This window comes from Lacerta agilis, chromosome 14 (genome assembly GCF_009819535.1).
Source record: "Lacerta agilis isolate rLacAgi1 chromosome 14, rLacAgi1.pri, whole genome shotgun sequence".
Taxonomy (NCBI): Eukaryota; Metazoa; Chordata; class Lepidosauria; order Squamata; family Lacertidae; genus Lacerta; species Lacerta agilis.
Window position 1 is genome coordinate 37,631,213 of NC_046325.1, and position 13,990 is coordinate 37,645,202.

The following is a 13,990-nucleotide window of genomic DNA, read 5'->3' on the forward strand; positions in this document are numbered from 1 at the left end:
AAATAGGTACCACTCCGACGGGAAGGTAAACAGCGTTTCCGTGCGCTGCTCTGGTTCGCCAGAAGTGGCGTAGTCATGCTGGCCACATAACCCGGAAGCTGTACGCCGGCTCCCTTGGCCACTAAAGCGAGATGAGCGCCGCAACCCCAGAGTCGTCTGTGACTGGACTTAACAGTCAGGGGTCCCTTTACCTTTTATGGTAGGTTCACTGGAGGGAAGCTCATTCCAAGTCCATGCAGTCTAAATAAATTCTGCACCTCTGCTCTTGCCCTACAAATTAACCTCCCAGTAGACCATGTCTGATCCTAGTATTCCCACCAATTCCACTTCCTTCTCTGGAAGAAAGGTATGGATAGGATCTACCTGACAGGGGATGAGCAAATCTTCAGCTCTTTCTACTTGATAGATTAAGCCTGTTTCAGGCCAGCCGTGTGGTGGGATATCTGGAGATGGAAGCTGTGGAAACCCTTATCATCAACCAACAAGCTCACAGATGACCCGGAAAGCTGTCTGCGGACGAACGCCGGCTCCCTCGGCCTGAAAGCGAGATGAGCGCTGCACCCCATAGTCGCCTTTGACTGGACCTAATCATCCAGGGGTCCTTTAACTTACCTTTTACCTTTACGTAACCATCCTTTGTGAGACCCCCTTGTATACACCACTGTGGGATTTCGTTCACCCTTAGCTTTGGTACTCACCCATCTGCTCCACAATCTCAGGTGGGAACACTCGAGAGGCAAAGGCCCGCCGGAAGATGTCAGAGAACTCCTTATCAAGACCCCCAATGCCCATCTTCTCAAAGTTCCAGTCAGGGTTGATGATCGACTGGCGATTTTCCCTAGTTTTGGATTTGCCTGTGGGAAGGGAGAAAGGAGACAGCTCAATGACGACAAACTCAGTCAGCACATGGAAATGCTGCAGAGTTCTGTTTCTTGTGTGCAAGATGCTAAAGCAAACTTCGAACACAGTGGTGTGTGTGTGTAGAGGTAAAGAACAAGAGCCACAAATTTAGTGCAGGATTAAGACCTTTAGAGACCCTAAGCACTTAAAAGATTTTGGTGCCTCCATATATATATCTCTAAGTTTCGCGTGAAGGTGCTTCACGAGTAACGGAGCAGGAGCCCAAACAGTCTTTTGCGGTTTTATTGTGCAAACTATTTACAGTGCAGAGCTACAAAAAGCATGTCTGTCTCAGTCGCTGGCAGAATCCAGGAGTGGCCCCTTCCGGCTTCTCCTCCAGCATAATAACTTCGGCACCCCAAGTCTCCTCCTACCCTCCTTGCGTTTCACCCCTCTGCGCAACTGGGGTGCCGGAAATGGCGTGCCTCCCTCCTGACCAGCTGGGCTAGGTGAGCGCAGGGTCTCAGCAACATCCCCAAGCCCTCTCCCCCCCCCCCAGGCTCCCTGCTTGTGGCTCCTGGCTAGAAGAGGCGCTGGGGCTCTCAGTGGCATCCCTAAGCCCCCTCCCCGCCTGGCTGGTTCCTTCCCTCTCCTCCCCACTGGAGGTGTGGCGGCTTTCCCCACTGGAAGAGGTGCTGCTGCTGAATTGGCGTCGGGGCTCTCTATATGCTAACGGACCCTCCGTTCCCCTCAGCGGGCCAGGAGGCAGTTCCCCGACAATATCTAATTCAAAATATAAATAATAACCCATAAAATAAAGTTCTATTTTTTGAAATGAAACAAAACCTACGGTAAGATGGAAAGTATTTTTGTCTACTTTCACTTCATTTATATTTGATTAAAAAAAAATTCCTGCTTTTTCTAATTGCAAAGTCTGTGCTCAGATTGTCAAAACTAATCTTACATAACACATCTGCTTCCATACTTAATAGAGATAAGGCCTCGAGCCTGCCTTGTTGAACAGTTGTTCTGTTGGGATTTTTAATATATTTTTAATGTTCGACTTCCAAATGTTCGAGAACTAAGCTGTTCGAAAACCAAGGTACGGCTGTACTTCAACTGAGAAAATGAACGTTCAGATGAGCTATTTGTGACCATTAATGTAAAAAACCTGGCAATGGAAAATTTATGTGGTGCCCCTCTTCCCTTGGTGCCCTAAACACATGCTTATTTTGCTTAATGGTTAATCCAGCCCTGCACAAATTACCTGTTCACATCTCAGTTCAGCCTTGGATCTGCTGAAAGGACCCAGAAAGGCAACCATATCTCAGCTTCAGCCCCATACTACCAACCTAACGTGGGGGTTATAACCCCGATGTCCTTGCAGAGTTGTAAAGATTACAAAGATGTGAGCTAAACGCATTCCATATTTAGAGGGGTGGGGAGAAGAGAGAATTGCATAGGAAAGCATCAATCCTGATGACTGGCAATTAATTTAAGCAATTCATCAAATACTTGAGCTGACTTGAGGGTGTGGAAAGGAGCGTTCCATGGAAGAAGAAGAAAAAAACCAAGCACCAGGACCCCATTACACTCCTGTCGTTTTAAATATACTTTTAACTGCAGCACAGGGAGGCCACAGATGATGTAGAACACGTAGCAGTCATTCCTGGTCTAGACCCTATAATTGATTTCACGTTGAAAGTACAGTAAGTAGAAATCAATACCGCAGTAGTCCTGACATCAAAGGGGAAAGTGGTTTTTTGTTTTATTTATTTCTTTGTGCTGTTACATCACGTCAAGATTAAGACATGCCGTGATGTCAGCAAATATTAGTGATAAAAAGTCCACTTAATCCCCTTAGGAATGATTTTAAAGTGACAGATTGGTGAGATATCTCACCAATTTTTAAAGTCTAAATGTGCTGATTATAAAAATTTAAATGTGATTTTAGTATATAGATGCTATTTATGAAACGAATTGATTTTTATTGATTTTCTGGTCTCTGACCGTAATAAAGACTATTCATTCATTCAAGCCCCATTGTGTTCAATTGAGCTTACTCTCAGGTAGGTGAATATAGGAATGCAGCCTAAAAGACTCAAGAGACTTTTTAAAATTACAGTATATTTGGTATTTTAATTCTATTTCTTATAACGGTGGCATACCGTATTTTCCGGTGTATAAGACGACCCCCAACTTTTCCAGTTAAAATATAGAGTTTGAGATATACTCGACCGCAGATTCTCCACCCGGCGTATAAGACGACCCCCGACTTTTGAGAAGATTTTCCTGGATTAAAAAGTAGTCTTATACGCCAGAATATACAGTATTTCTACTACATTTTAGAATTGACTTTCAACTGAATGCATAACGTTTCACATTTGTGTAACACTTAGAAACCCTGAAAACAATACAGTCGTACCTTGGTTGTCGAACGCCCTGGAAGTCGGACATTTTGGCTCCCCAACGCCGCAAACCCAGAAGTGATTGTTCCGGTTTGCGAACGTTGTTTTGGAAGCCGAACGTCTGACAGGGCTTCCGGGGCTTCCTGCAGCCAATCAGAAGCTGCGACTTGCTTTTCGAATGTTTTGGAAGTCAAACGGACTTCCGGAACGAATTCCGTTCGACTTCCAAGGTACGGCTGTACTGTTTTCTTCTGAAGAAAGCAAACCAGTTAGCATCTTTTAAAAACACAGTACTCTGGTACCACCATTCCATTCTCTGGTCAGAGAAGAAAATTACCCAGTATGGAAAAGAAGCATCAGGAAAAAACAGGGAGAAACAGCATCTTTTGGAAAGGATGGTTAAAAAAAAATAATAATTAGGGCGTAAAATTACTCTCCAGGCTTAAAGTTGCTTTTATCTTCTTTGTTACGATTTCCCAATTTACAGCCCCAACAAAAGCACAGCATGTGCCTCCCCTTTTCTAGTTTATAACCAATTATTATGATTATTTCTGTATTTCTGTATTTCTGTATTTATTTATTTATTCTTCCAAAATGGTACACAAGTGTTTTTGCACCATTTGTTCCCTACCAGGATGAGGCTTTGCAAACCATTGGAGCAATGGAGAGACAAATAACCAGTCATTTTTATTTCCTCTTCTTGGCAGGCCTATTCACACAACATGTGCACGGATGGTCCTTAATGCATGTCCCCTTTCTGTATTTTATCTTTGCCCTGCACATGCAGAGGTGATGCCTCCTGGTTAGCTGAGCTGGTGTAACAGCAAAGAATGGCCTGCTAACCGCAGTCCAGCTTCTGTGAAGGAAGGGCGAGTTGTCTGCTCGGCTGGGATTTACGTAATTACAGCCGTGCACACACAAGGGCTAGCTGAGGACTAGGGAAGAGGCACTGGGAGGTAGGGAAGCTAGAGGACAGGGAGACAAGATGCAAGAAGGCTGGGGAAAGTTACAGAGCAGAGAGAGAAAGAAAGGTGGAGAAGAGGTTGGGCAGAGAGAGTGCTCAAAGAAAAGGGCAGAGTTAAGATTTTAAGTTTTTGAACTAGAGAAGAGATATCTGAATTTCTTTATTAGCAGCAGTCTAAGTGAAAAAAGAAGATGTATGATTTGATACAAGATGTGTTGTGTTATGTAGTTATATTATTAATTATTATGAAGTTATATTTGGAATAGATTTGATTCAAGCTAAGAAGTGATAGATTATCTTGGAGTAAAAACTAGATTTTAAGAAGTATGTTTAGTTTAGATTTTTGAATGATTTAATTTTAGAGATGAGAAGTTACTAAAGTAAAATTAGAATTGGAACCAAAGGAGAGAAAACGGGGGAAGTCACCTAGTATTGATTCGAACAAGAAAAGTTTTTTTTTGTGTAAACAAGAAAAAGAATGATTGGTGTGATTTGTATTTGTTTTTATTATGGTTTGATTGTTGGGTTTGTGTTTGGGTTTGTGTTGGTGTATGTGTTATGTTGTTCTTTGTTTTGTAAAAACCAATAAATTCTTTATAAAAAAAAAGAAAGAAAGAAAAGGGCAGAGAAAGGCACAGAGTCGAGGCAAGGAAGGGCAAATGGGAGAGCTGGCTCCAACGAAACTCTGCGGTGCTTGAGGTCAGGAGGGCTTATATGATACGGGGTCAAGAGTGTTAGGAAGGCGGCCTTGAGACAGGGGCCTTAAAAAGTGGAGCAAAGTAGGCCATGGCCTGAACAGAGGAGAACCTCAGCAAGGATGCAGGAGGCATGGAAATAAAAAGAGGTGATAAGGCGGTGAGGGGGGGGGGAATAGGTTTGGTGCAGAGCTACACAGGACCTAGACACATGTGGGGCTGTATAAACTGGCGGGAGGGAGGGAGGGAGGGCGGGCCAGGGAGCCATGCAACCAAGTGGGCTTAGGACTGCTTGACTTGCAGCAGGAATGGGGAACCTGCGATTCTCCTCCACATGTTGTTGGACTACAATTCCCATTAGCCTCTGGAGGGCCACAGGCTTCACATACAGAGCGGTTTAGAGCCTAGACTTGGACAAGTGAATTCTGCCTGCTAAAGGCTCTGGGACATATCACATAGTGATCTCCGATCTCAATCTCATGTGATCTGTGGCCCCCTTAGCGGTAGGAATTCACTATGGGCTCGATTTTCAGACACCCGCATACCTTAGAAATTTGTCTGTACCGACGTATCGGCGTCTTTCCACCAAAGCCAGATTGAATGTATTCCCATCAGAAGTGTTAAATGGCAGATTGAGAGGCATCCCTTTCCAAACAGGATCTGTGTACGCTCTCAGGACGTCAACTGCATGAGGCATATATTTTTTTTGCATTGTGGACAATATGACCAAGCTAGGGAACTATTGATTAAACCACTACAGGCAAATCGGCCAGGTCACTCTGAAGCCTACTATGCCAAATATCTTCTGGACGACAAGTCCAACGATATCACATTGGCCATGGTAAAGTTTCTTTCAGTAGTCATACAAACCAAAGATCAACACACCCATGACTAAACAAATAACGCTTCGGTCTCCCTTCCCTGCGGGGGTTGTCTGTATGAATCTGTATTTTATCCTGAATCCATGTTATGGGTCGTTGGACGGCAATAAAGATTATTATATTATATTAATTCTGCCTGCTGTGGTTCCGGCTGCTATATGGGTGTAGCTTTGTGATCCATCAACACTAAGGAGGGGTGGCAGACCCAAAAGAGGCACACACCGAGTTTCATGTATTGATTTAAAGAGCTCAGCCAGTCTTCGTCTGCAGGCTTTTGGTGTTTTCATTTATTTGGTTTCCTGCAGGATGGCTGTAATCATACGACATCTTAGCTGGCCTCTTCCGACTGCTTAATTTTACCTTTTACTTTCCTGATTCTCTGCTGCCACATGCTGGTTGTGGGCGGTAATTTAAAATTTCTGAAGAAGTGTGCATGCACACGAAAGCTCATACCAAGAACAAACTCAGTTGGTCTCTAAGGTGCTACTGGAAAGAATTTTCTATTTTGTTTTAAAATTTTAAGGCAACATGTCTGGGGCCATTCATTTGCTCAGAAAAACTTTCTTCGCTTGATTCCAGAGTCTGATTTTACAATACTGCCTTGTTAAAGAGTGCGGTTTTAAATGTGCGTAAATGATGTTATCAAAAATGATGTTATTTATGAATGCCCTGCCTCTGGGCCCCATCCTGCCCCACTTTTATCAGCTTCATGCAGCACCTGTTGCCTACACGGTGTGAAAGGAATGGAGCATCGAGAGAGTAACACCAGGCAACTACTAAGGGGAGGGAAATCCATGGAGCTAAGAGCCAGGGCTGCTTGGTAAGCTCTAGCAAGAACACAAAGTTAAATATTATTTGAATATGGTTAGAGAAGGACTCAAGGGCAACATGCATGCCCCCGTTGAGTGTTTCATCAATTCGGCAAATGCAAATAGAGCCTGAAGGAAGATTTGTAGTGAGGAGTAATTGTAATATAAAGGAGGAAGGAAGTTGTTGTTGTCCATCGTCCAAGATGGCGCCGAGAAGGGTTGCCTCGGCTTCTGCTCTGTAAAGTACCTGCTTTTTTTCAAAGAGTTTAAGGGTGTTTTTAGGGTATTGTTTTATTGTTTTACTGTTTAGGAGTTAATTTGTAGTTGTGTGCGGAAGGGAGGTCAGTTGGTGGTATGGGGTTCCTTTGTTGGGCTGTTGTATCATGAGGGGAATAGTGTTTGCATGAGGTACATTTTCTTACATTGCAATGTAGTCGAAGCAAAATTCCAAGTATGATTGATACTTGGCCAATAAATTATTCCTTATTCCTTTAGATAGATGGACAGACAGATGTAGATGCAAGCTATTATATAGTATTTTGTTCAAGGGTAGAGTATCACCTACAGTCTGGAAATTCTTGAAGTTAATTTATGATTCCGGAGCTGAACATTTGCGCAGTCTCATGTTGATTTTTTAACTGTGCTGGCTACCTATATATCTGAACGAATAAAACTTGAGGCAGCCAACACAAAACCACAACTGGCGAAGTTGGCTGGTGAGAGTGCTCAAATCGCAACTGAGCTCTTGCAGTGATGGGGGCACTATCTCCTTTCTTTTCTTTTTTTGTGCTGGCGGAAGCCTTTGATGTATTTTTATTAAAGATTTCTTGGTTTACAGAAGTATGTGCAATGTCTCTCTCTCGTATTTCTTCCATGTAGAGCCAGTGTGGTGTAGTGGTTAAGAGCAGTAGACTCATAATCTGGTGAACCGGGTTCGCGTCCCCGCTCCTCCACATGCAGCTGCTGGGTGACCTTGGGCTAGTCGCACTTCTTTGAAGTCTCTCAGCCCCACTCACCTCACAGAGTGTTTGTTGTGGGGGAGGAAGGGAAAGGAGAATGTTAGCCGCTTTGAGACTCCTTCGGGTAGTGAAAAGCGGGATATCAAATCCAAACCCCTCTTCTTCTTCTTCTTCATGTATCTTTTTAAAAAACAGTTTCATTTGCTGAGGCATTAGGAAGAAAAAGGGGAAAGAGGTGGACGGGGGTGGGGGTGGGGGGATGTTTCTATTTTAATATATGTAGGGTTTGATGTCAGCGTTGCTTGTGCAGGTTCTCTGTTGTTCGCTCGTGTTCCTTTGGTGGTGAGAGAGGTTGGGGTCGGCCTAGGGTGTGGTTTTTCATGTATGGGAAACAGCCTTACTAGAAAAATTAACCAATAAGCTGAAACTGACACGGGGACAAATAGAAGAAGACGCCTTCACCCCGGTATGGCTCCCCGTTATCACACACACTGCCCAACAAGACAATGACAAAAATCCACCAACAGCATACAGATCAATATGGCTAACCTGATCCAAAACACCCACCCACCCCACTCACATATGAAAACACCGTCTCCTTTCTTAACAATGAAAGGCCGAGGAGAATGCAGGTTGAATCCACAAGATTTAAACAGGATTTTAACTAGAGGTCTCTGTCTAGGACCTTGGAGAGCTACTGCCATTAATCTGAACAGACCAAACTTTGGTTCTCTAACTTTTTTTTCCTCAGGGCCAAACTTTCAGAATTATATATATATAACATATATATAACATATATATATGTAAGAAATATGTCAGATATATATATGTAAGAAATACATTGGAAAACAAAAACAAGCTAAGAAGTTCTATTTGTAGTGCAGAATATTTGGATATCTTATAATATCCAAAAAGTATAAAACAATGCAAATATGTAAGAATGTGAATAATTCCCTCACACTTGACACTCTTGCTTTCATGTTGAAAAGGTGTCTATCCGTATTATGCAAATAAAAAAAAATGATACTATACTACACTGAAATGTTCAAATGTTTCTTTGATTATCTTTGACTCTTTTATAAAAGAATGGAAATGCTTTCGTTTTTGTTTTTGAGGCTTTTTTGGTTGATTTGTTTTTGTGACTGTGTGGAACCCAGTTCAGCTACTGATTGATTGATTGACTGATTGACTGTGGAAATGGATAAAAGCCCCACATCCAAACAATGACTATCATCACTGCAGGTAAGAAAAAAAATTAATTTTAATTTTTATCATCTACAATCCTGCCTTATTTATTTTATAGTGCAGTACATTGATTACTGCTTTCATTTTATAGATCAATGGTCTCGTTAGATAGTAAAATTCATGTTAAATTGCTGTTTTGAGGGGTTGTCTTTTTTAAAGTCTGGAACGGATTAATCCGTTTTGCATTACAGTGGTACCTGTGGATGCCAATGGGATCTGTTCCGGAGCCCCGTTTGCATCATGAGCAGTCTGCAACCCGAAGTGCCGCTTCTGCGCATGCGCGGGTCGCGATTCGGTGCTTCTGCGCATGCGCGTGACATCATTTTGCACGTCTGCGCATGCATGAACCGCCAAACCCAGAAGTAACCCTTTCCGGTACTTCTGGGTTTGGTGTGTTCGTAACCCACGCCGTTCACAACCCGCAGCGAACGCAACACGAGGTACGACTGTACTTTCTATGGGAAAGCGCGCCTTGGTTGGCTTTGGAACGCTTTTGGTTTTGGAACGGGCTTCTGGAATGGATTAAATTTGAGAACCAAGGTACCACTGTATAAACTAGCTAAAAATAAAGAAGGGGGAGAAGATGCAACTCAAACAAAGAACCCAGGTCTATGTTTGACAGTCATGTAGATCAGTGTTCCTCAACCTTGGGTCCCCAGATGTTTTTGGCCTACAACTCCCATCATCCATGACCACTGGTCCTGCTAGCTATGGATGATGGGAGTTGTAGGCCAAAAACATCTGGGGACCCAAGGTTGAGGAACACTGGTGTAGATAAGGACGCAAGGGCAGACAGGCTAGCAAATAGAGTTTGAAGAAGAGTAGAAGAGTTTGGATTTGATATCCCGTTTTATCACTACCCGAAGGAGTCTCAAAGCGGCTAACATTCTCCTTTCCCTTCCTCCCCCACAACAAACACTCTGTGAGGTGAGTGAGGCTGAGAGACTTCAGAGAAGTGTGACTAGCCCAAGGTCACCCAGCAGCTGCATGTGGAGGAGTGGAGACACGAACCCGGTTCCCCAGATTACGAGTTTACCACTCTTAACCACTACACCACACTGGCTCTCCTGTGCTAGTAATTTTCGTGGACTTGCCGATAAGGAAGACAACAGACTGCTTGGAGTGCGCAAATGCTTCCCGAGGGCCACACTTACCAATGAGAGTGAGGGAGGAGCTCTCGGCCTTTTCAAACGCAACCTGGCTGTTGCCAACGACAAGACCAACTTCGATCTGAATGAACGAAAACCGCAATTAAAAGCCTTGAAGAATAGTAACAGACACTCGTTCTCGGTGCTCCCCGGAGAGCCTCAGGAAGGAAAGAGAGGGCCCATTTTTACATTAAGACAAGCTCCACAGCAGCAGAAACCAGCAGGCGGCATGATATGAAGTCGTCCCAGCACAGCTGGTGCGCAGCCTCAACAAGATTCCTAGCGGCATAAGGTCAAAGAAGACCTATTTGTGACGATCCGCCCCCGTCTCAAGCTGTGAAAACAGGGGAAAGGACCTGGACTTGAGGGCTCCGGGAAAGGAAATCAGCTGCCAGAACAGAAGGCAGGTGAAGAAATGCTGTTTCGCTCAAATCAGCGGGGTGCTGGCACGATATATAAAAGTGGGCACAACGAAAACCAAGATGTAAAACAGATTTACCTCTTTATGAAATAGCACAGATCTTCAGGGCAGGGAGGGCGGAATTGGCACGAACCTTGGTTAATTAAAAGCTGATTCAAAGCAGCATGTTCCCCATTTTGGCAGAAGGATACTCCTGACACATTTGGGAGGATTTCAGATTAATTCCTAGAAGCTTCTGGTGAGTCATACCCCATTTTTTAAACTCTAGGTATAGCAGTCTTCCATTGTCTCCTGCCCCCCATTTCCTCTCTCCTCCTCTTTTATTTTAAGGATTGATTTGGTTGTTAAGTAGGATTATCTTGGTGGGGTTGAGATTACGGAATCATTCTAGCCTGAAAGCCCAGGGTTGGGACTTTGCTTGTATATTTTGCAGAATGAAAAGGAGATATTAATCAGTTGCTTGTTCCCCACTAATGAAGATGGGAAATGCATGTGTGAATAAGCCAATGCAGATCAGCATTCCTGTATCACTGTACCCAGGATGAACCTCCTTGCTAGGATACGGCCAAGGATACAGTTGGTCCAGCACTGAGTGACAAGGTGCTCACAGAAAGTCCACAATAGTGGACTCTATTCACATATTCAGTTTCCAATCATTGCAATTTTCATTGAGGTACCTCAGAAAGGGAGATCCAGTTCTTACCTTCTGTTTTTTCCCTGTGGCAGGCTCTCCTTTCAGGATGCTGGGATCCATTGCTTCAATGTTCTTGACCAGGAGGCCAAAAAGCTTGTCGTTAAAGCTGAACACAAGCTGTGCAAATCAAGTGAAGGAAAATAAGGTTATTGAAACACTTGCCTGCATTTTCGTGGCTAGAGCAGCAGCCAACAAACAAATGAAGCTCCAGTTCAACATTTATTTGGGTTCCTCCTTCCTAAGCCATCTCACCGGTCCAACAGTACAGCAAGAAGAGGCAATGCCTCCCTGCAGGCCAGCCCTTTCAAGGACTGCAGTTTTCACAAAGGGAATGGAGCCTAGGCACGGTAGATTGGACCCAGAAGCTCAAAAGGCCTCAGTCGCACCTCTAGCCTTTGCTGGAGCAAGTGGCTCACTTGGAGCTCTCCGTGGTCCTAAAACTCCTGGCTCTGTTTGCCCCATGGGCTCTTTCATTAGACCAGGCACCCCCAAACTTGGCCCTCCAAATGTTTTTGGACTACAATTCCCATCATCCTGACCACTGGTCCTGTTAGCTAGGGATGATGGGAGTTGTAGTCCCAAAACATCTGGAGGGCCGAGTTTGGGGGTGCCTGCACTAGACCAAGACAGACAAAGGCACTTTTCCTTTCACAAGTCCGACCAAGTCCAACTATTAATATCGACCAGCACTTCTTTAAGATATTTCTCTTTGGGTGGGCTTTTAACAATTGGCTAAGGTATATGGGCTAATGCATATATAGATGTGCATATGTAGGTATATGGGCTAATTCATATATAGATTTCTCACATTACTGTTATAGTCTTACCTTGGTTTTTGAACAGCTTAGTTCTCGAACGTTTTGGCTCCCAAACGCTGCAAACCCGAAAGTGGCTGTTCTGGTTCACAAACTATTTTTGGAAGCCAAACATCTGACGGGGGGTGGGGAGTGCCATAAAACCATATGAAGAGCATATGCTTTCTCCAGCCTCAAGGGTACAAGTGCAGAACCTTTTTTTAATGCAACTCAGATTTTCAGCTTTCATGGTTCTCTTTTTTTATCCTTCCGTGGTTGCAGAAACTGTGCCTGAATATACAAGCTCATTATCCTGAGTCAAGAACTCCTAAAAAAGAGCCTTGTCTAATGCTGGTCATAAAAAACCCCTTCTTTTCAAATAAATCCTCAAAAGTGTCCTGTCTACAAAAAATGTACTGGCCATCCACCTACAAACAACTTTTTATCATTTGCTGTCTAAAAGAAAGAGTGTGCAATTGATCTCTTTGTGAAGATTTGCTTTCTAGTGAATTGCGGTTGGCAATTTGCAAGATCGGAGTCCTCAGAAGGGAGAAATGGTTTCAATACAAAGTGAGAATCGCATACAAAGACCACAAACCTGCTGCCCCACTGTGAACGCCTGGTTGTTGAACTGCTGGATGAACTCGGCTGCCATTTTGTCAGAATCATACGGGTTGGAGTCGACGCTCTTCTTCTGCAGGAAGTCTATCTCAATAGTCATCGTGCCGACGCACTGGTTGGCCTTATCAAAGTTATACACGGAAACTGTATGGGAGGCAGGGAAACCACAGACTTCAGCGGAGTGCTGAAGGATCTCAGCTCAGGTCATTCGCCGACATCCCTTGGTTTCTGAACTTTTTGGATGTCGAACGGACTTCCAGAACTGATTCCATTCGACTTCCGAGATACAACCGTATTTGACTTTATTCGGTACAGTAATGTTTTCTTCTGGGTTGTTTTACTTGATGTTTTTAATGTGTTGTAAAGTGCTTTGAGATTTTTTTTCTTAAAAATATAAAGCGGTATAAAAATGAGAATAATAATAATAAGGAGCAGGAGGAGGAGGAGGAGGAGGAAACTCTCCTTTATCTTGTACCTTGAGCCAAGCAGAAGCTCTGGTGCCTCCATTAGTGTCACGGGGCTGCCAGGGAACGGCTTGGAGCCGAGGGAGGGGTCAGAGCTGAGTGGGCAAGAGCCTTTAGAAAGCGGCAGGCAGGAAGGGAGAGAGACAGGAGAGAAAGAGTTAACGGAAGGGAACCCAGAGGAGGAAGGGGTCTCTGATGCAAGCAAAGAGCTTCAGCAACACCTCAGCTCAGGGGATGCCACTCCCTTCCGCTCAAGAGCGATGGGGCTGGAAACACCGGGAGGAGAGGAGGAGACTGGGGCTACCCAGGTTGCTCTGCTGGAGGCAGACTCACAAACCCCCATTTCCAGGATCTGAGAGCGATGGATCGGACGTGTGAACACTGAGCTGTGACCTGTATATATGTATATAATAAAGGACTGTAAACATATCTCTGACTGAGCAGAGGTATTTCTTGCGGAAGGCTTCCAGAAACCCTTCACAATCAGGGAAGGAACAAGGAGCAAAATTTATGAGGTAAGCAGAAATCAAAGCATAATGAGCAACAGGGGTTATATTTTTTCCCCCAAAAGCGCCAAAGCCATTAACTTTGAATTAGATTTTATGGTTGGTGACTATTAAGAGAGTGAAAATCATGAAATCAATATATCAGGCTGTTTCAGAGACGAAATTAACTAGTCTCACGGTCAATCTATTTTGGGTTTTGTTTTTACGTCCGTCTAATTTTTGCAATTTTCCCCGTAATATTGTGACAACAAAATAAAGCAGATGGGAGCCCTGGTTGCCTCCGCTAGAGAAGAAAAGAGAGGCACTCCGGTTTCTGTTTCTTGGGGACACTGAAGGGTGAAAAAAACAAGAATTTGACATTCATGCATCTACTTGATATATAATTCAGCCCTCAGAAGAATAATGCCACCTCCATAATGTGCACATGTTGTAAGCATCTGATTTGTAGGGGACAATTTCCATGCTGCCTACAGGGGATTTGCTTCCTGGCACCAACCTCCAGAAAGAAACCTCTAAGTGGGAAGAGAATACAGTCATTACA

The 13,990-nt window shown here is 43.9% G+C and overlaps 1 protein-coding gene across 5 annotated transcripts in view; it reads right to left on the minus strand.

Moving 5' to 3' along the window:
* NSF (N-ethylmaleimide sensitive factor, vesicle fusing ATPase) overlaps nt 1-13,990 on the minus strand; it is a 79,128-nt gene that overhangs the window by 43,684 nt on the left and 21,454 nt on the right. For all 5 annotated transcript variants that reach the window (XM_033169374.1, XM_033169375.1, XM_033169377.1 and 2 more), the window contains exons 5-8: nt 12,457-12,623; nt 11,074-11,181; nt 9,956-10,031; nt 699-854 (exon numbers count right to left, since the gene is read on the minus strand). In XM_033169374.1, the coding sequence (XP_033025265.1) occupies nt 699-854; nt 9,956-10,031; nt 11,074-11,181; nt 12,457-12,623 (507 nt within the window). The remainder of the gene's footprint in view (nt 1-698; nt 855-9,955; nt 10,032-11,073; nt 11,182-12,456; nt 12,624-13,990) is intronic.